Below are 24751 nucleotides of genomic sequence, written 5' to 3' on the forward strand. Positions count from 1 at the left end.
CCTCTCCGGAATTTCTCGATGCCTCTTGCGATGCCGACACCTCGTTCTAAGAGCAGTTGGATATTTCCTTCGACGATGCCTTCAGCGGTTTCGATGTTTGCGCTACCTACGCAGACTGCGATGCTTGATCGGGGCGGTACGGTCAATTCTTCATCGAGGACGTTCAGAGCCATGTGTTGCATCGACGTCGTCGTAGCAGGAATGGCTTTGTCTGCAGAGAGCTTGATGAGCTTGGATCGCAGGTCGATGATAGCCCTATGTTCATTTAGGAAGTCCATGCCTAAAATCACGTCGCGGGAGCACTGCTGCAAGACCACAAAGTTGGTGGGGTAAGTACGCCCATTTACGGTTATTCTCGCAGTGCATCGTCCCGATGGAGTAATCAGGTTGCCACCTGCGGTGCGAATCAGCGGGCCATCCCAAGCGGTGGTAACTTTTCTGAGCTGAGAGGCTAACGGTCCACTAATGACTGAATAGTCAGCTCCGGTGTCTACTAGGGCAGTGACTCTGCGACCGTCGATATCAACTTCAAGGTCACTTGTTCGCGTCCTCGCATTGCACGTGGGCCTTAGTGTCCGATCTCGGCTCCGTCGTTTCTTCAGGTCATGGCCGGGGCATACCGTAGTTATTGCGCTGGGCTGCGTGGTCTGCTTGCAGTATGGTCGTGATGTCGTCGATGACGTCGTGTGGAGCGGCGGTGAAATGGCTGCGTCGTCATTAGTGGTCGTCGGCGGCGGAGGATGTTCGTCTTTTCGCCGTTGAGCAACCTCACCTCCAAAGGTTGCTGCCTTTAGTTTCCCCTACGGGGGCTAGGAGACCGTCCTTGCACGTAACCGCAGCCCGGCGACGCAAATCGGGAATTGTACGGCGATGGGGAGCGTGATAGACGCCTTGGCGACGAGTGCTCTCCGCTGCGCAGGAAGTCGTTGATTTCCTGTGGTCGCTCGCCAGGACGGGGACGTGGGGCGTCGACAGCGAAACCACGGAGGCCGATCCGCCTGTACGGGCAGTGGCGGAGGATGTGTCCTGCCTCACCACAATGGAAGCAGAGCGGTCGGTTGTTTGTTGTCCTCCAGGCGTCGCACTTCCTGGCGCTTGGGGGCTGTTGGTAAGCTTGGCGGGTGGGGGCCAAGGGGCGGTTCTCAGGAACAGGACGGTAGCGGCGAGGGCTCGGAAAGTCATCGCGTCGGGGCGCAGGGCGACGTAATGCACCGGCGTAGTTCATCGCTGTTGCCTCTTGATCTGGAACAGTCGCAGCCATCGCTTGAGGAACGCCCAGCGACTGCTGGACTTCTTCACGGACGATGTCCGCGAGCGTCGCCACCTGGGGTTGTTGCGATGATGGCATCAATCGGCGGAGCTCCTCTCGCACGATCTCCCGGATGAGGTCTCGAAGGTTCTTTTCGCTTGCAGATGCGCTGGGGTAGTGGGTTGAGCAGTCCGGCTGAAGTGGTCGCTCGTAATGGCGCATCCGGGTGGCCAACGTCTTCTCGATAGTAGACGCCTCCGTTTCAAATTCCGCCACAGTTCTTGGCGGATTTCGCACAAGACCCGCAAAGAGCGACTCTTTACTGCCTCGCAATAAAAGTTTGACTCGCTCACCTTCGGTCATATTAGGGTCAGCGCGGCGAAAGAGGCGCTTCATCTCCTCAACGTACGCCAGGATAGGCTCATTAGGGAGTTGAACTCTTGACTGAAGGAAGGCCTGGGCGCTTTCCTTTCGGACGACGCTTGAAAAGGCAGTCAGAAACGCTTCCTTGAAAGTCTCCCAATCCCTCATAGTGGCCGCATGATTTTCGAACCAAACTCGGGCATGTCCTTGAAGAACAAAGTAGACTTGCTAAGTTTCGCGGCGTCGTTCCAGCCGCTGAATTCTGCCACACGATCAAAAAGGTCCATCCAGTCTCCCGCATCTTCATCCGGTCGTCCATGGAAGCAGGGGTGCTCACGGGGCTGGACGAAAACAACCGGTGCTGTAGGCTGGGCCATTGTCAGCGTCGATGCCTTCCGCGATCGAAGGGGGTCAGGAAACAGACCGTGTTCGGGTTGTAGGCCTTGAAGTTGGCGGCTGGCTCGGTGACCTGTAGGCTAGTCTTCCAGGGCGACAGGAACACGGCTTGGGTCTCCGCTTGAAGGATCAAAGGCAGCACCTCCACCAGATGTCACGTAGTGGTGACGAGGTCGACGACACAAATGAAGGGGGGTCGATGATTGTACTAAAGAAACTCTTTATTTGGGCTGACTTGCGCCCGCAAAAGAACTAAGCAACTCGGCGGCGGCGATAGCAACAAACGTGCTCGTCGGTCGTCGGACAATGAATGCCCGTCACACTTGCCAACGCTCAATTTAAAGGCTGCACAGAGCAATCTAGATAACGTCGCAAACAGCGACCAGCACGGGCTGGAACATTGTGGAAAAGACACCCGAGTGCCCGGAACCTTCGAGACAGATCTCGGTGCATCTTTCGCTACAACAAAACTGATAACGGTGTGACTCGCGACATCGAGCATTAACAAACAAAGATTACGGAACTGATACGCGGTAAAGAATCAGAGTGATAAGCTTGTATGCCGGCGACTGTTAAAAAAAAAGATACTGTTTTGAAGGTTTCGCGGCAATATCTAACTGCTTGGCGTTGATCATACAGGGCTTTGCGTTCTTGTTGGGCGTCTTCCGTGTTCAAACGGGCAAGTTTGCGACAGTGGGCCATACGAGCGGAAAACTCTTCGCCCAGAGGTTCAGACGTGGAGCAGGGAGCAGAGAAGAAATTAGTGTCGAATACTGTGGATGGTTGACAGCTATAAACTAAAAAGAAAGGGCTATACCCAGTGGTGCGCTGAACAGCGGAATTGTAGGCGCAGTTGATGAAAGGTAAAACGTTGTCCCAGTTCCTGTGATCAGGAGCGATGAACATGGATATCAAGTCGGACAAATTACGGTGAAAACGCTCGATACATCCTTTGATTAGAGGGTGGTAACTATAAAAACTTTTATTGAGGGTGTTAGCGGCGTGCAGTACTTCTTCAAGAAGGTGAGAAAGAAATGTCTTTACACGGCCACTAATGAGAATACGGAGAGCTCCATAACGCAAAAGGATCGCACACAGGAAAAAATCGGCGACTTCAGAGGCAGTACCGGAGCGAAGAGGGGTGGTTTCAGCATTCCGAGTCAAATGGTCGATGGCAGTGACAACCCAACGGTTGCTCTCTGACGTCAAATGAAGAGAACCAAACAAGTCAATGGCGACCGTGTTAAAAGGCACAGATGGGCAAGGTAGAGGTTGCAGTAGGCCAGCAGGAAGAGATGTTGAACGCTTGCGATGCTGGCAAGATGGACATGATTAAATGTATTTGGCGACGCTGGCAGAAAGTACAGGCCAGAAGTAGCGGCTCTTGATACGGTTATAAGTTTTAAAGTGGGCTAAATGTCCAGTAGTGGGGTCGTCGTGGTAAGCCTCCATAATTTTAAAACGAAGGGGAGCAAGGTACAACGGGCACCCAGCGTTGACCTGTAGGGTGATAAACGTCGTGGTAAAGTGTTCCATGGTGAAATCGGAACCGACGAAGCTGACGGCGCAAGCGACTGTTAGGGACAACTGATTTTCCACGGAGGCGAGTGATGATTGTGCGGCTGTAAGGGTCAGTCAGCTGCAGGGACGAGAAATCAGCGTTGATATCGAGTGGAGCTATAGCGATGGGTGCAACATGCAGGTAATCAGCAGACGGTTGACTCGGATGGCAGGAGGAAGAGAAGGCTGTAGGTGGAGCCGCGTTAGTAGTAAGCAATGCGCGGCGAGAGAGGGCGTCAGCGTCGAGGTGTTTTCGCCCAGATTTATAGGTGATGGTGAAGGTGTACTCTTGAAGACGTAGTACCCAACGACCTAGTCGACCCGATAAGTTCTTAAGCAATGACAGCCAACTTAGTGCGTGATTGTTACTACAATGGTGAAGTGGCGCGGCCATACAAATAAGGTCGAAATTTGTGAGTCGACCAAACAACAGCGAGGCACTCTTGCTCCGTAATAGTATAGTTACGCTCAGCTGCAGTAAGCGTACGACTGGCGTATGCGACGACTTGCTCTTCAGACACTGCGTTGCGTTGCAAGAGCACCGCGTCAATACCGCGGCCACTGGCGTCTGTGTGAAGTATGATGGGCGTGTCCGCTTCAAAATGGCGAAGCACAGGAGTGGAAGTGAGTGCCTGCTTGAGAGCTTTGAAGGCATCTTCACATTCACTGGACCAGGTGTAAAGCACTGTGGAAGACACGAGCTTGTGTAACGGGGCCGCAATGGTGGCAAAGTTCCGAATAAAACGGCGGAAGTAGGAGGCTAAGCCAAGGAAGCTGCGAAGATCTTTCTGACGTTGGGGCCGAGGAAAATTAACGACAGCCGCAATTATTTCGGCATCAGGCTGGATTCCCGCCTTACTGACGACGTGGCCGAGTACTTTGATTTGATGCTCTTACTGGCAAAGTATCATTTCTTTGTATTCAGCTGAAGCCCCGCATGGGCAAGGGACGTGAGGACCTCAGTGAGACGCTGTAAGTGCTGAGCGAAATTCGACGAGAAGACAATGATGTCGTAGCGATAACACAGGCATGTTTTTCATTTCATGCCGCGAAGCACTGTATCATTCACGCACTCAAAGGTGGCCGGCGCATTGCAGAGTCCGAAAGGCATCACGTTAAATTCGTAGAGACCGTCGAGGGTAGAAAAGGCAGTCTTGTCCTTGTCTGCGTCGTGCCTAGGAATTTGCCAGTACCCCGAGCAAAGGTCGAGACTGGAGAAATACTCAGCGCCTTGGAGACAGTGTAATGCGTCATCAATACGAGGCAAAGGGTAAACATCCTTGCGCGTGATCTTGTTAAGTGCCCGATAATTCATGCAGAAACGGACTGAGCCACCTTTTTTCGAACTACAATCACAGGCGAGGACCAAGAGCTCGTCGATGGCCGGATGACATTTCGAGCAAGCATGTCAGCCACTTGCTCCTCAATGACTGCGTTCTGCTGCTGAAACGCGATACGGCCGTCGTGGAACAATAGCAATGCCGCCCGTCTCTCTGTGATGAGAGGTGACGGCGGTCATTTCTAATGCTGAGGTGCACACCTCAAAAGAGACTCGGTGCCGCAAGAGAACGTCTAGCAGAGCTGTTGACTGCTCGAATGTGAGGTCAGGGCTGATGGCAGCTGCGAGCGCAGAGGATGTCGGAAATGGAGGCTTGGCAGCAGGCGGTGGTGCTAAGGAAAATGTGTTGAGGGGAATAGGATTGCTTCCAAAATTAACCTAACAGTGGCGCCTCTGGGCAGTAAGAATAGCTGGAAAGTTGTATTTAGGGCCGCAACCACCGCGAAACCGCGGGTGAAGGAGGTGAGGCACGATTCAAGAGCTAGGCCGTTGGAGGTACACCGAGGAGCCGGCATAATGAAAGCCTCGCCATCGAGAGCGTAGTCCAATGCACCGATGATCAGCTGCTCGCGTTCCGGGGGCAGAACAAAATCAACCGCTGTGAACACGTGTGGTGGTGAACAATAAGAAGTTGGTAATATATCGGGGTCTGGAAGCTGAATGAGGCGCACACGGCAAGAGAGGATGGCGGACGCCGACGATAAGACATCTCACCCGAAGATCATGAGATGAACGCACGTGGGGAGCACAATAAATTCAATATGATGCCGCAGGTTATCGATGAGGACACGTGCTGTGCATTGGCCGGTGGGCTTGATGAGAGTGCCATTAGCTGCACGAAGTGGCGGACCAATGTATGGCGTTATAAATTTGCGCATGTGAGAACATAGAGAGAAATGCATGACGGAATAAGCGGTGCCGGTGTCGATGAGGGCCTCAACATACAGTCCTTCAACAATTACTGTTAACATATTGTCACGTAGCCGTTTAGGCCCGTAACCAGAAGGTTGGTTTTAATAGGGGATTTGACCTAAAAGGCACAGAAGAGTAGGTCCAGAGAGCACTGAGAGACAGCAGCCGACTTCAGCTTCTTCTCGAACGCCACGAGACTACTTCTTCCAGTCCGCGCACGAGACTCTCGATGAGCTGCCGCCTAGCGGCTGCTGTTGCACACGCTACATTACCCCCCTCTCTAAAAAAATAAATGCGAGTTTGATGAATTCAAAAGCAGAAAGAGAGAAAAAAAATAAAGCAAGAAACATGCGGTAGGCGGTGCGCTAATTTTCTCGCGAAAAGTACGGTTTCATGCGCACGACATGAGCAACCTCGGATTTCTGCTGACGACGAGTAGAAGAAAAGCCGTCCGGAAGCACTTCGTAAGTCACGTCGCTCAGCTGACGGAGCACTTTGTATGGGCCAAAGTACTGTTTCAGAAGTTTTTCGGATAGTCCCCGACGTCGAATCGGAGTCCAGAGCCACACCCTGTCGCCCGGTTCGAAAGTCACTACACGGTGGCGGTGATCGTACCGCTGGGCGTCTCGACCTTGCTGGTTCCGGATGCGTGCCCTCGCCAGCTGTCGCGCTTGTTCTGCGCGTTGAGTGAACTCCTCGGCGCCAACTTCGAGGTCACGGCCGTCGTGGGGCAACATGGCTTCGAGCATTGTCGAAACTTCACGGCCATACAATAAGGAGAAAGGCGTCATTTGCGTTGTTTCCTGCTGCGCCGTGTTGTACGCGAACGTGACGTACGGGAGGACGTCATCCCAAGACCGATGTTCAACATCCACGTACATGGACATCATGTCGGCGAGAGTTTTGTTCAGACGTTCTATCAAGCCATTAGTTTGTGGATGGTAGGCTGTTGACCTGCGATGGGTAGTGCCGCTTAGCTGCATGACAGATTCCAGTAGCTTGGCAGTGAAAGCAGTGCCTCGGTCCGTTATTATAACTCTCGGGGCGCCGTGCCTGAGGACTATGCGTTCGATGAAAAATTTCGCTGCCTCGATTGCCGTACCACGCTGGAGGGCCTTCGTTTCAGCGTAACGCGTAAGGTAATCTGTAGCGACAATTATCCACCTGTTGCCGGAATCAGAAATTGGAAAAGGGCCCAACAAATCCATGCCAACTTGTTCGAATGGGTATCTTGGCACTTGAACAGGATGTAGTAAACCGGCCGGTTTCACAGGCGGTGTTTTTCGTCGCTGGCAATCATGGCATGTTCTCACGTAATGGCGTACTGCGGCCGCAAGGTTTGGCCAATAATAACTCTTCTTAATTCGGGCCAGAGTTCGAGCATACCCCAGGTGACCCGCGGTGGGCTCGTCATGACATGCCTGTAAGATTTCTTCGCGAAGAGACTCTGGTACGACGAGGAGATAATCTCTTCCCGTCGGAGCGAAGTTGATCTTGTATAAAACATTGTTTCGCATGCAAAACGACGAATGCGTTCTGGCGAAGAGACGGGGAATTTCTGTAGTGCGCTCTTCTAGAAAATCAATAAGTGGTGCGAGAGCCGGATCATTACGTTGCTGCTGCGAAACAGTGAGCGCGTCGACGGCTGCGATAAGGGGAAAGTCTGGTTCTTCGTCTTCCCGCGCAGCCTCGACAGGTGAACGGGACAAGCAGTCGGCGTCGTTGTGCTGACGTCCAGACTTATACACAATGGTCATGTCAAACTCTTGTAGCCGTAAACTACATCGTGCAAGGCGTCCGCAGGGGTCTCGCAAGTTCGTTAACCTGCACAGAGAATGGTGGTCACTCACAACCCGAAAGTGCCGGCCATAAAGATAGGGTCGAAATTTCATCACCGCCCATACAACGGCCTGACATTCTTTTTCGGTGGTTGAATAGTTTGATTCGGCACGGGACAAAGTCCGGCTTGCGTATGCGATAACTCGCTCGGCACCGTCTTGCCACTGGACGAGTACAGCGCCTAGACCCACGTTGCTGGCATCTGTGTGGACCAGAGTCTCAGCATTCGCATCGAAATGGGCAAGTACAGGTGTTGTCTGCAAGCGGTGCCGTAACTCGTCGAATGCCTTTTGCTGTTCGTCCGTCCAGGTGAAGGTGACATCATCCCGGGTGAGACGTGTCAACGGAGCGGCAATGCGTGAAAAGTTTTCAATAAATCTGCGGTAATAGGCGCAGAGGCCCAAGAAACGGCGAACTGTCTTCTTGTTACATGGAGTAGGGAATTTGGTGACGGCAGCTGTTTTAGCGGGATCGGGACGAACTCCTCGATGGCTGACGACGTGGCCCAAGAACATGAGGTCTTCATAGCCAAAGTGACACTTTTGTGGTTTTAACGTGAGGCCGGCAGATCTGATAGCCCGTAGCACAGCGGAGAGACGTTGGAGGTGTTCCTCGAACGTTGGTGAAAACACAACAACGTCGTCCAGATAGACTAGACACATCTGCCATTTAAGACCAGATAGAACTGCGTCCATCATTCGCTGAAATGTCACTGGAGCGGAGCACAATCCGAAAGGTAGGACTTTGAATTCATAAAGTCCATCGGGCGTGACAAACGCTGTCTTCTCGCGATCACGTTCATCGACTTCGATCTGCCAGTGACCGCTCTTGAGATCAAGCGATGAAAAGTAGCGCGCGTGGCGCAACCGGTCTAATGAGTCATCAATGCGTGGCAGCGGGTAGACGTCTTTTTTGTGACCTGATTGAGCTTACGATAGTCCACACAGAACTTTAAACTTCCGTCTTTCTTCTTAACGAGGACAACAGGCGAAGCCCAGGGACTCCTCGATGGCTGGATGACACCGTCATTTAACATCTCGTCGACCTGTTGAGCAATGACTTCGCGTTCCCGCGGTGACACTCGGTAGGGGTTCTGTCTGACTGGTCGGGTGCGGTCGTCGGTTATTATGCGGTGCTTGGTCAAGGGCGTCTGTTTAACCGCGGAGGCGGATGAGAAGCAGTCTTGAAACTGAAAGAGTAGCCCAACGAGTCTGTCCTTCTCTGCCGGTGATAGAGCGGGATTCACATCAGGGTCGAAGTTGGGCGTTTGGCTGGCAGACGTGTTGGTCTCAAGAACAAAGCAGCCGTGGGCTGCTTCTGCGACACATTCAAAGTAAGCTACCGTGGTGCCTTTAGCGATGCGTTGCCGTTAGTTCCCGAAGTTCGTAATCAGTACGTGAGCTAGACCATTAGTCAGATGAACTATACCGCGTGCAACACAGACTCCATGATGTAACAGAAGCTCTATGTTCTGTTCGGCAACACCGGCAGCACAGGACTGATCGTCGCACTTGACTGCGACGAGAGCAGACGAACGCGGCGGCATGAATACATCCGCGTCAACGATGCGTAAAGGTGCGTGGCGTCTTTCTGAGTCAGCGGTCATCGTTTCAAGCGTGAAAACGTTACAGTACGGCGAGGAACATTAATAATCGCCCCATGCTCACGTAAAAAGTCCATGCCGAGTATGAGATCCTTGCAGCAGTGTGGCAGGATAACAAAAACGGCTACAAAGGCTGAATCGGCGATGGTTAATCGGGCAGTGCATCGTCCGATCGGCGTCATAAGATGACCGCCAGCAGTACGAATTTGCGGCCCCAGCCATTCAGTTTTCACCTTAGAGAGCCGATCTGCGAAATTTTTGCTTATTATTGAGAAGTCTGCTCCGGTGTCTACCAAAGCTGTTACTGGGTGTCCGTCGACGAGAACGGAAAGGTCGGCGCTAACAACTTGATCGGCTTGAGGTTGATTGGGAGTTTCGGATTCATGTGGCGGCGGCGGCATCCTAGTCACAGCATCGGACTGAGTCGTCACGGGGGGGTCTTCGGGATATCGGTTCCGTTCGTCAGCAACCTGCCCCCCTGAGGTCGCCGCCTTCAGTTTCCCCGGTGTGGGCTTGGCGACCGGCGCCTCGGCGCATCATTAAAATCACGGCGGCTAGGTGACGAGTAGCGCGCAGGAGAAGACTGTGTACGGTTGCTTGAAGAGGTTGCACGGGTTGCGAGGTATTCCTCGATTTCTGGAGGGCGTTCGCCGGCCCGGGGACGCGGGGAATCCCGAGAAAAACCCCGAAGACCGAGCTCACGGTATGGACAACGACGGTACAAGTGGCCGGGTTCTCCACAGTGGTAGCACAGCGGCCGTTGGCGAGGAGTGCGCCAGACGTCTGCCTTCCGAACCGGTGGCTGCATGACGGGGCTCTGCTGGGGCGGTGGCTGGTAGGAAGGCTGGTAGTATAGTGGCTGAGGAGCGGACGGCTGTATGACGAGGCTCTGCTGGTATGGCGGCTGGAAGGACGGTTGGTAGAACGGTGGCTGCAAAGTGGGTGGCGGCTGTGCTTCGAATCGAAGCTGTTGCGCAGGAGGCACTGCAGGCCGACGAAAAGCCGCTGCGTAGTTCATAGAACGTGGCTCCGATGGTGACTCAGGCGGGGACAATGTCTGACGTATTTCTTCCCGCACGGCTTCGGTGACAGCCACGGCAGTCGGGTTAGGCGATCCAAGGTTGAACTTGAGGAGCTCCTCGCGAACTACCTCGGGGATCAGCTCACGCAGAGAGTGATCGTCAGTGGATCCGTTCAATGTGGCCACACTGCTGAAGGGCTGACCACAGGCAGACTCCGTGCGCCGGTATCTTTGCTGCAGGGCTCGCTCAATGAGGGAAGCTTCATTGATGAAGTCCACGACGGTTTGAGGTGGACTTCGAACCAGACCAGCGAAGAGGGGTTCTTTTACGCCCTGCATCAGGTGGCGCAACTTCGCTGATTCCGTCATGTCAGGATCAGCCCGTCGGCAAAGACGCGTCACGTCCTCAGCGAATATGGCCACGCTCTCGTTTGGTAGTTGCACACGAGCTTCTAGGAGGCGGCGTGCGCGATCACGGCGATCATGGCTGGAAAAAGTGTCCCGCAGCTGCTGGCGAAAGGAATCCCAGCTTTGAAGACTGGCTTCCCTATTCTCATACCATGTTTTTGCGCAGTCCTCAAGGGCGAAATACACATTGTGCAGCTTCTGAGCGGGGCTCCACTGATTGAATTGCGCCACTCGCTCGAACTGGTCGATCCAGTCGTCGACATCTTCCCCAGTAGCGCCATGGAAACTGGGGGGCGTACGAGGCTGCTGAAGCAGCAACTGGTGCTGACTTGCCTGTGTCATTACAGAAGTCTCGAACTGCTGATCAGCTGGCGTCGGTTCAGGTAGAAGAGCGAATTCCGGCGCCAGACCTCGGAGGCGACGGCTGCAGCGATGAACGGGTGTCGACACGAGCGGAAGCCGGGTGGGACTCGATGAGCGGCTGCGAGAGGCCCGAGACATGTAATTCAAGGCCTCACCTCCACCAGTGTCACGTAGCCGTTTAGGCCCGTAACCAGAAGGTTGGTTTTAATAGGGGATTTGACCTAGAAGGCACAGAAGAGTAGGTCCAGAGAGCACTGAGAGACAGCAGCCGACTTCAGCTTCTCGAACGCCACGAGACTACTTCTTCCAGTCCGCGCACGAGACTCTCGATGAGCTGCCGCCTAGCGGCTGCTGTTGCACACGCTACAATATTGGACGGTCGTACGGGAGGAATTGTAGAGTTTAAACTCGAAGCAGCTTTCTCTCCAAAAACTGCTTTGGTTAGTTTTCCGCTCTAGGTGCGAAGGTTTGCGAGGCAGGACGAAGCGGTGACTTGCGGCGAAAAGGCGAAGGGAATCGGCGTTGGGAAGGACGTGATGGCCGGGAAATATCGGTGGAATCTGGAGAAGTGATGGCCGGGAAACATCCGTGAAATCTGGAGGAGGGGAAGGACGCCGGGAAATGTCTGATTAGGGCAGAGTACAAGCATTAGGCTGGCGCACGCGGGCACATTCAAAGGGAGCATAACCTCGTTGCTCGTCTTGCCGGCGGCGGTGACAGACACGGGCAATGTGGCTATGTATCCCACAATAATAGCACACAGGGTGGGAGGGGCGCCAGGCTGGAATAGGGCGGGGCACTGCAGAATATGGTGCCATGGCAGCTACGTGACCACACACGGTTGCCGAACAAGTCGGGGAAGGCGGGGTGGGTTGACGTGAATTAATCTCGGCATAGGTTGGCAAGGGATGTTGAGAGGCGATGGGAGGCGGCGAGTGAGGTTGGCAGGCAATTGGAGACGGAGCAGGTGCCACAGTGCAGTTGAAAGTGGTCAGTTCATCTTTGATGATGCTGCGCAAATTCACGGTTGCTGGCGGAAGAGCTGGAGATACATTAGTTGGGTTGGTGAGGCCGTAGAGCTCCTTTCGGATCATGGTGCGCATTAGGAAACGCAAATTTCCATCTATGAGGGAGCGGCCACTATTGGGATCTTGCATGAGGCGGCACGACTGTAGCTGGTCCAGACGTTGACAGGTAGATATGATGTCAGACACGGACGATGTCTGCTGAACCACGAAGGCGACAGTGTTGCGATAGTGTTGATGCCCTTAATTTTGTGTCGAACAGGCTCAGACTCAGGCACAGCAGCGTTGACACGGCGGCAAAGGGCCAGAATGTCCTCAATATACGACATATAGGACTCGCCGGGCTGCTGGAGACAATCTTCTAGTTTTTCTTGGCCTGCTCTGAGCGACCAGCCGCAGTGCCGAAAATTTTCTTTAGCTGGTTCGTGAACGTAGGCCAGTCAACTATGTTGTCCTCATGATTGAGGAACCAGGTTTTGGTTGCGTAGGCCAAGTAAAACACGATGTTGAGCAGTTTGCGAGTTTCATTCCACCGGTTAAATGCACTGACCCTGTTATAGTTGTCGAGTCAGTCGTCGACATCTTCATCGCGAAGGCCGGCAAAGATCTGGCGATCGCGCTGGCGGCTGGTGACTGTCCAAGAAGGGGCAGCCGCAGTAGAAGCAGGAAACACCGAGGTTGAGCGAGCACCGTTGCCTTCATCCATAGCACAGGGCCGTTGACGCAAGCGAAGGCCTGAACGAAGCTCCAGGGAGAATGATAGGTGGGTCTAAAGCGAGAGGTGGCGAATACGAATCGCACGTCTGCCATTTAAAGGCAGCACTTGAACGAACGTCTGTTCTCTTTAAGAACCAGCTGGCACACAGAGCGTTGCGCTCCGAGCAGCGCTGAACGCTGATGATGATGATGATGATGGATATATACAGATGAAAAAGGTGAAAGTTCGTACAATGCGATCACAATATGATTGGTTCATAGGAGGGCAAAGGCATAGTATCTACCACACACATTTCAATGGTGGCGAAACGTAGTGGCGTCCGTGGGCTGTGCGATGTCAGTGCATGTTAAAGGTCGAGAGGTGGTCGAAATTACTCCGTAGTCCTCCACTATGAAACCTCTTTGTACCTTTCCGCTTTCATTTCTGCCGTCCTCCCTTATGGCATAAGGCGCGGTCAGGTGGCCACAGAACTAGTGTGAAAGATACTGCGCCTGTCCTGTGAAGCAATTATAAAGGCGAAAGCCTTTAATGGCTTGTATTGTCATTTGTTCACAGAGGGTGATGGGGCTGGTAAAGGTGGGTCACCGCCGCTGGCCGCGGGGGCTAGCCTGACACCGATTTTTTATCTGTTGTAGGCCGTCATTGCACACGCCACCGCTGGTGGTGGACGACGGCTGTTGTTGCGGCGCGCGTCTTTCTTTCCCTCTTCCTTTTCTTTCTTCTCTATATTCTCTTCTATCGGCGCGAGACAGCGGAGGTGGCTCAGCTACAGAGCCAGTGCAGGCCCATGCCTTTTCCTTTTTCCTACAGCCACAACAACAACAACAGAGGGTGTCACACCTTTGGCAGCGACCCAAAAAATGGCCATAAACTCTTACCAGCTATCAGTTACTAATTACTAGACTAACAACACATCTAGGCAATTAACATTAATTAGTTAGCATTAATAGAGTACTTATTTAAGTAATTAGTTGGTATTAACTATTCAGTGCTAATTGGGCAATAACTAACAGTAATTAGTTTGCACTAATCAAGTCATACATAAACTAATCACTTACCACTAATCGGGTACCGATTAGTCTTGCCCTGGCTAGTTAGCACTAGTAGGGTACTAATCAACACTAATTAGCAGAGATTAGCACCAAAAATGTACAGTAGCAATGTATAGTACGACGTCATCGTTTCTAGAATTGCATAGACAAGCAGTGAAACTTTCGAGAAATCTGGCATGGTGCGATGTTTGTGATTGACTGTAGGAGAACAATGGCAAAGACCGTCTATAGTCATCATGCGTCATGCTATCAAATCCGGCAGCAATCGCTCTTGGGCGGAACATAATTTTACTTTTTTTTAATTTTTTGGCCTTCAATGAATAAAGTTTGTACCACCACCACTCTTGGGCGGACGATGTGTCAAAATGCCCCTTCGCCGCGCTCTTGTATCATCAGACCCTAAGCGCGCCAGAGCTGCTGAGCGCAAACGCAAGTGTAAGAGAAGCTCAACAAGAACACGGGCAACAGCCAGACATCCTCTTCCTGAGTAATCTCTCACTATCACGCAAATACGCATTCTTAGACGCATACAACTAATTACACTGCTTACTCCTGCCAGATTGTTTCTATATCGAATCAGACATTCCCCCGCGTGCCCAAACTGTTCCGAACACTATGCAAACTTAGAACATATGCCCTGCCGCAATTGAATAACCCCCCTTTCCACACCCTCCTCCCTCAATGTGGGAGGAGGGCTCTGTTCTTTTGCGCTGTTGCTTAAGCATGGTTGTAAGCATGTCAAGTTTAGCTAGGAAAGTTTCAAAGGTAGTTGGAAACTTTGCCATTGCATCTGTTACTTTGTTAAGCTGTGGTATTAATTTCTGAATAGTTTGCTCCACCTTGGTGAGTCGTTGGTCTATTTTTGCAAAACTTTCTTCGTAAATATTCTCTAAATTATCTGCATCTGGCCGAGGTACCTTTGACTTTCGTTTGCTACGGCAGTTTTGATCTACTTCCATGTCCTCGTTGCGGGTGACCTCAACGCAAGCGCAAGCCACAGACGACTTGTCATTTTTGATTGGCCATTTGTAGTTTCTAGCTGTTTGATTTTTGCGTTGAACAAAGCTAACTGTTGCAGTTGTCTCACTAACTCTGCCAGCTCCCTTACCTGTGGGCCGGGTGCTCGGCATTGCTTGTTGTCGATAAGTGGCGTCTTCCATGCCAAATATTTGGCAGGTCTTCCTTCTCTGGAATTGGAGTTGGTCCGCAAGCAGTGTCTCTGTGACGACGACCTGCTCCTATCTCTGCTCCCACTGCGTCCACGTAGAGGGGGGAAAAGTCATCCCTTGGTTCCTTCGGATTAAGTGGTTGGCTTGTGGCTGGACAGTTGGAGGACTCCTGCTTTGCAGTGGCGGGAAGGATCCATCCCTTGGGGGTGGTTGTTGATGGCCGCGTTTTCGGGGCAGGAAGGGCGGCTGCTTGGCGAAGTGCCTGGGTCAGTGTCAGTGTCCGTGGGGGATTGTGACGATTTGGGCCTGTGGCTAGGCAGGAAGTGATATTTGCAGCAGATAGCGGAAGAGTCTGGCGTAGCACTGGCTCTTGCTCAGACCGAGGCAAAATACATAGCAAGTGACAGCAAAAAAAGCGTAATCAGGACCTACCCCGCAGGAGTCATAGTGACGACCGCGGTTAGAATCCTCAATCAAAACCCAATTGAAATAGACATCACCCTTCTTTGGAAGCCAGCCCACGCAGCCGTGCCCGGAAATGAGGCGGCACACAAACCAACGTTACTAGTCTAGTAACGTTGACACAAACTAGCCCCAGATCTCACACACCGGGCTGGAGGAGCGCCACCGGAGGAATGCAAACAAGAGGACTTGATTAACTATAGAGAAATAACAACGCACTCCAGACTGAACATGAGGGTCCTGCCACCACCAGACCCCACGCTAACTAAAGAAGAAACAATAACACAAAGAAAGCTACGGACGAATACATACCCGAACCCAGTTCTAGTCAACACGATCAGACCTCAATTCATTATGTAAGGAAACGGGATCACTAGATCACATAATATGAGAATGCGCGAAGTCACCGAGTGGGACTAAAATATAACTAAATACACCTGCGATACCCTTCTGCGAAGTTGACTCAAGAGCCCAAAGAGAAATTGTTCAACTGGCCGAAAATGCCGCGGAGTCCAAGAACTACCGGCCTGCAACTAAGGCGACTGTCCCACCTTCCGCATCTAATCCCCGAAGAGCCAGATAGTCCCTCTGTTGGACAAATAAAAGCCCTTTTTCTTCACATTTAGGTGGCCTTGACAGATACTGTGCCTTTCCTTTCCTATTAACAAATACACATTTGAACCTTAATCTTCACTATCGCTGTGCGTTGTCAGCGCACGTTAAAGATCCCCAGGTGGTCGAAATTACTCCGTAGCCCTCCACTGCGGCTCTTCTTTCTCCCTTTCCACTTACAATCCCAACTTCCGCCCTTCCCCTACCGCACGGTTCAGGTGCCCACAGAAACAAGTGTGACAGATACTGCGCCTTTCCCTTACTATGAACAAATTATTATTATTATTATGGGTAGAGCCGGGGGAGTTCATTTCAGTCAGTTCAGTTCAGTCGTTCAGTCGTGTCCAACTCTTCGTGACCCTATGGACCATGTCACGCCACGCTTTCCGGTCTCTCACTATCTTCCTAACATCACATAACTGCATCTGCAGTGCCTCGAGGATGCCATCTAACCATCGCGTTCGCTTCCTACCCCTTCTCCGGCGACCCTCAACCTTTCCCAACATCAAATCTTTCTCCAGCGACTCCTCTCTTCTCATCAGATGACCAAAGTAGCTGAGCTTACTCTTTAGAATTTGACCCTCCAATGAGCAATCAGGGTTTATGGTCGACAATATCGACTGATTTGATCTGGCAGTCCAAGGAACTCTCAAGAGTCTTCGCCAGCACCACAATTCAAACGCGTCAATTATTCGGCGGTCAGCCTTTTTCACAGTCCAACTCTCGTATCCATACATCACAACTGGAAAGACCATAGCACGAGTTATACGGATCTTGGTTGGCAGACTAATGTCTCTGCTCTTTACTAGGCGGTCAAGGCTAACCATTGCTCTCTTTCCCAGAAGCAGGCGTCTCCTAATTTCATGGCTGCAGTCTCCTTCCGAGGTAATCTTGGAGCCCAAGAAGAGAAGGTGTTCACGTGGCACTAAATCTGACCTTCTAGTGACCTCGAACTAATGAAGTGCGGGTGCCCACGATTCTGCGGTGTGCACCCGAAGTATACTGCGCCTTCCTTTCCTCAATATAACCGCCCCGCTGTGGTGGTGTACCTTGAGGAAATCACTGATATGCCGCAAACAGGAAACTATCGAACATGTTTTTTTTTAGACTTTTGGGAAGTCTTTTTCTTCAGAGACATTCTACAACGAACAATTAAAAAATACCTACTCGTGGATGCATTCGGAATTCGATTTTTACCAGTTGATGATGATGATGATGGGCTACCGCTGTACATGATCGTGTTATTTGGCCTGCACAGTATCTGGCGATCCAGAATGGCTTTCAGGCAGGCAGATGTTCATGCGTGGAAAACAAGGCAGTATTTTCGCGAAGCCGTTGCGAGTGTTATTGAAGTTCTCAACACACAAGATGAACTGCCTGAGGGGCTTCCGAGAATGGAAGTGTTGCTGCAAATGACTGATCTGTAATGTATCAAGCAGCCCAAATCGCGTGGTTGTAACCCATGTTGTGTAATTATCGCCGTAATATCCTCTGCGTGTGCGGAGTAATGTTATTTCCGTGTAAAATCTGATAATACATTAGGCAATAAAGAAAGAAAAAAAGCTGTGGTTGCGCAGTGACTCCAGTGTCATGGATGACGTCTAGCAGAACGCTAGGTGCGAAGGGTAAGCACCATGGTCTCGGCCTCCTTACACTTCGCGAAAATGGCTCCTGCACCCCCGTTGAAGGTGGCCACACTTAATGTCAGAGGTCTGGCGGGAAAGAAAAAGCACAGCCAAGTGCACCGACGCATAACGGAGGAGGGGATCGATCTCTTGGCTGTGCAGGAAACGAAAATTGAGGGTGAAGAAGAGACTGGGAGCATGGTGCGGCGTTTCACGTCTAGATTTTATGCTGTAGTTAGTCACGCAATTGGCACTTCTGCAGGATATGTCCTTTTTGTTAAAAAGCTACCAGGTCTTGCGGTGAAGACCCATTTCTCATGTTTGTCGGGTAGGTGTGTTTTTGTAGATATCACTTACGGCAACGCTGAGTGACGCATTGTATATTTGTATGCACCAAATCAAACAGTGGAAAGGACAGCGTTTTTTGAAAGCATTGAACAGCATCTCAGTTTGCAAAAACACCTGATTATTATGGTTGACTTCAACTGCGTCCTTAGTGAGTGACTGAGTGAACTTTATTAACTGCTCGGGGATCTTTTTCTTCGCCTGTTCAGCCGAGGCTGACGAGTGGTTGGCGCCCCCAGTCCAGGGCACCACTGGATTTCGCCAGTTTGCGAGCTATTGTGACCAGGTAGAGCTCAGCCTCCGGGTCACATTCATTTGGGTTTTCAATTTTTTGTAGTGGATGTGAGCTGCATTCCCATCATGTTATGTGGTACAGGGTAGGGGTCTTCCCGCACCACGGGCACTCGTCTCTGAATGTCGTGGGATGTATCATGTGTAATATGTGTAAATTAATGAAGGTGCCCGTCTGTAGCCGCCTCAGATCTATGGCCTCCTCGTTGCTGAGCGTTTTACGCGGCTCCGGATATACTTTCCGCAAGCCTCTGTAGTGTTGTAGTATTGTGGTGTAGTCAGGGTCAAGCGGAATCAGGTCCTCTGCCGCGAGACGGTTGGGCGCACGGTAGGTTGCATGTCCTCGGGCTACCCTGTCTGCGTACAAATTCCCCGTAATCCATTCATGCCCCGGAATCCACACTAGTGTTTGAGTGTATTGTTTTGTTGGCTCGCTTGTGGAAGTAAGGATTTGGTGCGCTACCTTAGATAATTTACCCCGTTGAAAATTTCTGCACGCGGATTGCGAGTCCGACAGTATCGCCAGACTCTCTCCCGTTTCTCTTCCTTGCATAATGGCCAGTGCGATAGCCACTTCTTCTGCCTCCGTGACTGTACAGTTTTGGATCGAGGCGCTAACTACCTCCCGGCTATCGCAGTCTGTGACCGTGGCTATCGCCCTCTTTGCGTTGGTTTCGTATAAGGCTGCGTCGGTGAACCTTGACGTGTCTTGCTGGCCGATTGTTTTTTCATAATACTCTGCCCTTGCCTGCCTCCTTCCCGGGTGTAGGCGGGGGTCCATGTTTCTTGGTATGGGCCGAACTCGGTACCAATTTAGTTGTCGCGAAAGACCAGTGTGCGCGCATTCAGAGATGTAAGTACTGAAGTACTGTCCAAAATAGTGGGGGAGTGGAACCTTGAAAATGTGACCGAATGTCTTGACGGCGCGTGCGATGTAAAATACACACATTTTCAGCGTGCAAGCCACGCTCGTCTTCACCGCATATATGTTTCGCTTGATGTGATTCCAAAAAGTAGTAGCGACCATGTTGCTCCCGTCTCTTTTTCTGACCACTGTTTAGTAATAGGTGTGATAGAATAACAAAAACGGGGCAGTGCTTTTAATTGGGACCAGTGGAAATTAAATGACAAGTTGATTAAAGACAAAATTTTAGGAGGTGTAGTAACAGAAGAAATAGGCAAGATAGACCATAATAGTACACTGAGAACATGGCAGCAATGGGAGCTTTGTAAGGAACAGTTTAAAATAATAGCAATTAGTAGATCTAGTGTCCTTGCCCACGAACAGAAACATATTGAACGCAACTTAAGGTCCCTGCTTGAAAAAATGCTTGAAAATGAATGTGCAGCGCCTGGCAAATGGACAGAAGATATAAGGAAGATTAAACAAAAAATCGAACTGATAGAGCAAGAGCGTTATCGCGGTGCGCTTGTAGGTGCGAGAGCGGAAGAGACAGCTGCAGGGGAGGCACTGTCGAGACGAACGCTAGGAATTGAAAAGGCGCACGCACAGAGAAATCACATCGGAAGTATGGAACGGGGCGGCGTCTTATCGGATTACAATGAGCATATTCAGCGAGCATTCTTCCAACACTACCAGACACTGTTTGCATTGCACGACTTTGATATGAGAGCGTTTAGTACAGGTATCTCGGGGCACTAAGAAGACTAAATGAATAAAAGAAACAAAAATTAGAGCTGCCAATAACTGAATCATTGGTCAAACTGGTGATAAACAATTTAAACCCGGGAAAATCGCCCGGTCCAGATGGCTTAAGTGCGGCATCTTACAAAGAATTTAAACTCGAAATAGCGCAAGTCCTGACTGTAGTGTTTAACAAGCTTATGACGTAAACGAACTGCTCCCTTCTTATGGCAAATCTCACTGTCGTGTCCCAGTATTCCTTCGGCTGTATACCTATTTCCATCAATATGTTCCTTCCACCCTTAGTTTTCTCTAGCCTTCTTTGTTGTGTAGCTAGTGTTGCCTCAATTATTTCATTTATGTATTCCCAGAATCATTAGCCTGTCCGTGTAGGTACCTGCCGGGAGGTGTAGTGCTCTTTTAATGCACTTTCTGATTATGCTCATGAAAAGGGCAGGGTCATGATCATGCTGATCATGACCCTGCCCTTTTCGGCCTCTTTCAGGTCTAAGTATGGCGTGGCATACCCGACCCTGCTTATTACGAAAGCTTGTATGAGCCTTAATAGGTTGCTTTCCTTAAGGCCTCCTTTTTTATCAGCTATTCTCCTTATAAGGTTTGTCGTTTTTATGACCTGTCCTTCTAGTTTCTTTATCGTTTCTTCGTTGTACCCGTTCGTTTGGAGGACCATTCCTAGCACCCTCATTTGCTCGACTTTCAGGACTGCTCGTCCCTCCACTTCTATATTTACGTCCACTTGTTGTTTTTGCCTCAGGTGTTTCGGATTGTATATAAACAACTCCGTTTTTTCTGAGGAACATTTCATGCCCCTCTCTTTTGCAAATTGTACAGTGTTGTTTGCCGCCACTTGCAATTGTTGTTCGAATTCAGCATTGTTGCCTTTGTTTGTCCAAATGGTTATGTCATCCGCATACAGGCTGAATTTTATGTTTTTTATTTTCTTTAGGTTTTCTGGAAGTCCACGCATGGGTATGTTGAAAAGTGTGGGCGATGGCACCGCTCCTTGTTGTGTGCCCCTGCTCTCCAGTTCGAATATCTGAGATTCTGTCCCCTGGTATCTTATTTTTGCTTTTCTGTCTGTTAGAAAATTTCTCACATATTCATACATCCTTTCCCCTACGTTTAGTTCTGTGAGGCCCTGCAGAATAGCATCTTGTTTTACACTGTCAAATGCCTTCTTCAGGTCCAATGCTAAAATAACTTGACCATCTTTTGATCTTGATTTTACTATATCATGGTGTATCATGAGCATAATATCTTGCGTACTAAGATGTTGTCTAAACTCTATCACCTCCCGGGGCCATAGCTCATTCTCCTACATGTATCTGGTCAGTCTCCTCTGAATCACATGTTCTGATAGTTTACCTACACATGATGTGAGTGATATTAGTCTCAAATTATCGACCGTCGGAGGTTTTCCGGGTTTGGGTATTAGCACTATCTCAGCAAATTTTCATTGCTCTGGGATTTTCCCTGTTTCCCAGCATTTCTGCATGAAATTACCTCAACTACCGAGTCGTTATCCAAGTTCCTTAGCATCTTGTTTGTGGAGGTCCGGAAACGGATCCATATCCCCCCCATTATCAAAGAACATGCACCCTGAATATAATAAGCAAAGACGAGAGGAAAGGGCCGAAACAAAGATACGGATATTCGAGACGGAATATTCAGGTAGAATTGCATATGCAGACGCTGCATACTGCGGCAAAGGAAAAATGAATGTAGTGCTCGATCGTAAGCGAGAAATGGCTACAGCAGTTTCTATAAAAACAAAATTGATACAGATAGCGGAAGAGGCTGCAATAGCACTGGCTCTTGCTCAGACCGAGGCAAAATACATAGTGACAGCAACAGCGCAATCAGGAGCTACACCGCTGGAGTAATAGCAAAAATTGCGGGTAGAATCCTCGATCAAAAGCGAATAGAAAGAGGCATCACCCTTGTTTGGACGCCAGCCCACGCAGACGTGCCCGGAAACGAGGCGGCACACAAACTAGCCCGAGATCTCACACACCGGACTGGAAGAGTGCCACCGGAGCAAGGCAAACAAGAGGACCTGATTAACTATAGCGAAATAACAGTGCACTACAGACTGAGCAGGAGGGTCCTACCACCACTAGACTCCACGTTAGGCAAAAAGGAAGCAGTAGCATGGAGAAAGCTACAGACAAATACATACCCGAACCCAGTTCTTGCCAACCATATATGGCCAGAAATACGATCAGACCTATGTTCACTATGTAAGGAAAGGGGATCTCTAGATCACATAATATGGGGATATGCAAAGTCACCAGGCAGGGCTAAAAATATAACTAAAGACGCCTGGGAGACCCTTCTGCGAAGCTCAGACCCAAGAGCCCAAAGAGAAACTGTTCGACTGGCCGAAGATGCCGCCGGAGTCCAAGAACTACCGGCCTGCAACTAAGGCGACTGTCCCACTTTCCGGGTCTAACCCCCGAAGAGCGGGATAGTCACTCTGTTGGACAAATAAACGTTCTCTCTCTCTCTCTCTCTCTCTGTAAAAATCTCACGCAGTCCTCATACCCAAAACTGATGAAGCAGATAGGCTACTACAAGTAACATCATACCGGCTAATTGCGCTCACGAAACGTTGATTACAAAATTTATATGAAAGTATTAGCACGAAGGCTGCAATCGGTTATCAAGGAAATTATTGGGCCACATCAAACGTGTGGGATAAAGGGATGGTCCATTGTTACAAATATACACAAAGCAAGAAGCGTATTAGAATGTTGTGATGTCATAAATGGCCGTGTGGCCATCCTGCAGCTTGACCTTGAAAAGGCGTTCGACTGTGTTGCCCATGAAATTCTACTTTGTATAATGGACCATATAAATGTTGTTTTTGTTATTCGTCAGGGCGTGGCCCTGGCGTACCGAAATTGGACTACGAGATTAGTCGTAAATAAAAATCTGGGGGCCCCCATTAGCGTAGAGCGTTCTGTGCGGCAGGGCTCTCCCCTCAGCCCTCTTTTATTCTCAATTTACATTGAAACCCTTTGCTTAAATATCTTGGACAATGAGAATATTACTGATTTTCGTTTGCAAGCCGTGGAAGTGAAGCTGCTGGCGTACGCCGATGATGTTGCGGTTTTTACGAATAACCAGGAGGGTATAACCGAAGTTGTTGATTCTGTAAAAACCTTTAGCGAAGTTACAGGCAGTAGGTTAAACTGGTCTAAGTCCCTGCGACTCTGGCATGGTAGATGGCAGAGTGATCCTGATAATTTTGCAAACGTGTCCTGGGTGACGCCTCCGCCAAAGTACCTTGGCGTGCCACTAGAATGCTATCGTGATAGCGAGACATATTGGAAAGCATGCACAGATGACATGCGGGAAAGGGCAGATAAGTCGAAAGGAACTGGTTTAGCAATTTTTGCAAGAGCCACAGCGTGCAACCACTTCTTCATTTCTAGGCTGTGGTATGTAATGAAAATTTTACACTGTGCAAGATTGAGTGTGCAGAAGCTGCATAGGATATTCGCGGTGTTTGTGGGGGCTTCAAAATCGGAAAGATGCAGCCGCGCGAATTTATTCAGAAGTGTCAAGGATGGCGGCGTGGGCTTAGGGCATCTTTTTTGCGGCAGATTGTCAGCCGATTTCTGTTCCTGCGTGACTGTCATGATCCAGTTTTGTTCACTGTCTGCCAAATTAGGCTTGGACGTGCACTGTAAGAATTTGTTACAACTGCCTGGTCATCATAACTACATGTAGGTGCATAGCCTGTACAACCTTCAGTTTATACCGCTTATTAAGCCTAATTACGATGCCTGCAACCCTCTCATTAATACTATAGAATTCATCTATATTACCCGCTATATACTTATTGACAATGAAACCTACTTCTAGTTGTTGCCTCTCTGGTAAGCCTCGATAACACAGTACATGCCCATCCTTCAGTACAGTATATGCCTCATTCGGCCTCCTAACTTCACTAAGCCCTATGACATCTCTTTTCATACCTTCTAATTCCTCTGACAGCACTGCTAAACTATCTTCACTAGCTAGGGTTCTAGCTTTAAACGTTGCCAGGGTCAGTTTCCAATGGCGGCCTGTCCAGCGGACCCAGGCTTTCTTAGCACCCCCTGCTGCATCACAGATCTGACCGCCGCCGTGGACAGTTCTTCCGCAGCCGCTGGTGACTGAGGGCCGGGGTTTTATGGATCTAATCATGAGAGGTTGCAGGCAAATTTCTGCCCCAGGGATGCCAACTCCTGTTCTGGTGAGGGATTGAGTTGCCGGAGGTGTTCATAGGCATCAGGTCGCACCCCAAACCTGTTTATGCAATTCCATCGACACGCAGATTTTTTTTATCCGGTGGAGAATTGCGCGGCATCGGAATTTGAACCCCGGTCCTCTTGCATGCGAGGCGGATGTTCTACCGCTACGCCACCGCTGCACTGCAATGCGTCAATACCAGGCAATAAAGAAAAAAAAAGACCACACGGATGACTCTTCGTTGCGCATCCATCGAAAATCAGCCGCCGCGGTAGGAATCGAACCCGGGTACTCCGGCAGAGTAGTCGGGCGTCTTTCCATTGCACCACCACAGCTTTTGTTTCTTTATTGCCTGACTTTTGCAAGACAACATAAACACACACAAGACGTTTATATAATAAGCCTGCCAGGGGCTGGCTTTTCTAAAATTACTTAAGATCCTTTGGCAACCAATCAGGATTACCATCGTCAAACTTCACAATCTCGATAAGCCA

The 24751-nt window shown here is 50.2% G+C and overlaps 1 protein-coding gene across 1 annotated transcript; it reads right to left on the reverse strand.

The window, feature by feature from the left end:
* Positions 1-342: 342 nt before the first annotated feature.
* On the reverse strand, positions 343-11032 carry LOC146200449 (uncharacterized). Its single transcript, XM_084592368.1, has 3 exons — positions 10685-11032; positions 1280-1645; positions 343-1102 (listed from the first exon to the last, which is right to left on the reverse strand). The coding sequence occupies exons 1-3, from the start codon at positions 11030-11032 to the stop codon at positions 791-793; spliced, it is 1026 nt and encodes a 341-aa protein (XP_084448494.1). The 3' UTR covers positions 343-790.
* Positions 11033-24751: the final 13719 nt, after the last annotated feature.

The sequence above is a fragment of the Amblyomma maculatum genome, chromosome 2 (genome assembly GCF_055883805.1).
Source record: "Amblyomma maculatum isolate TAMU_Amacu chromosome 2, ASM5588380v1, whole genome shotgun sequence".
Classification (NCBI taxonomy): Eukaryota; Metazoa; Arthropoda; class Arachnida; order Ixodida; family Ixodidae; genus Amblyomma; species Amblyomma maculatum.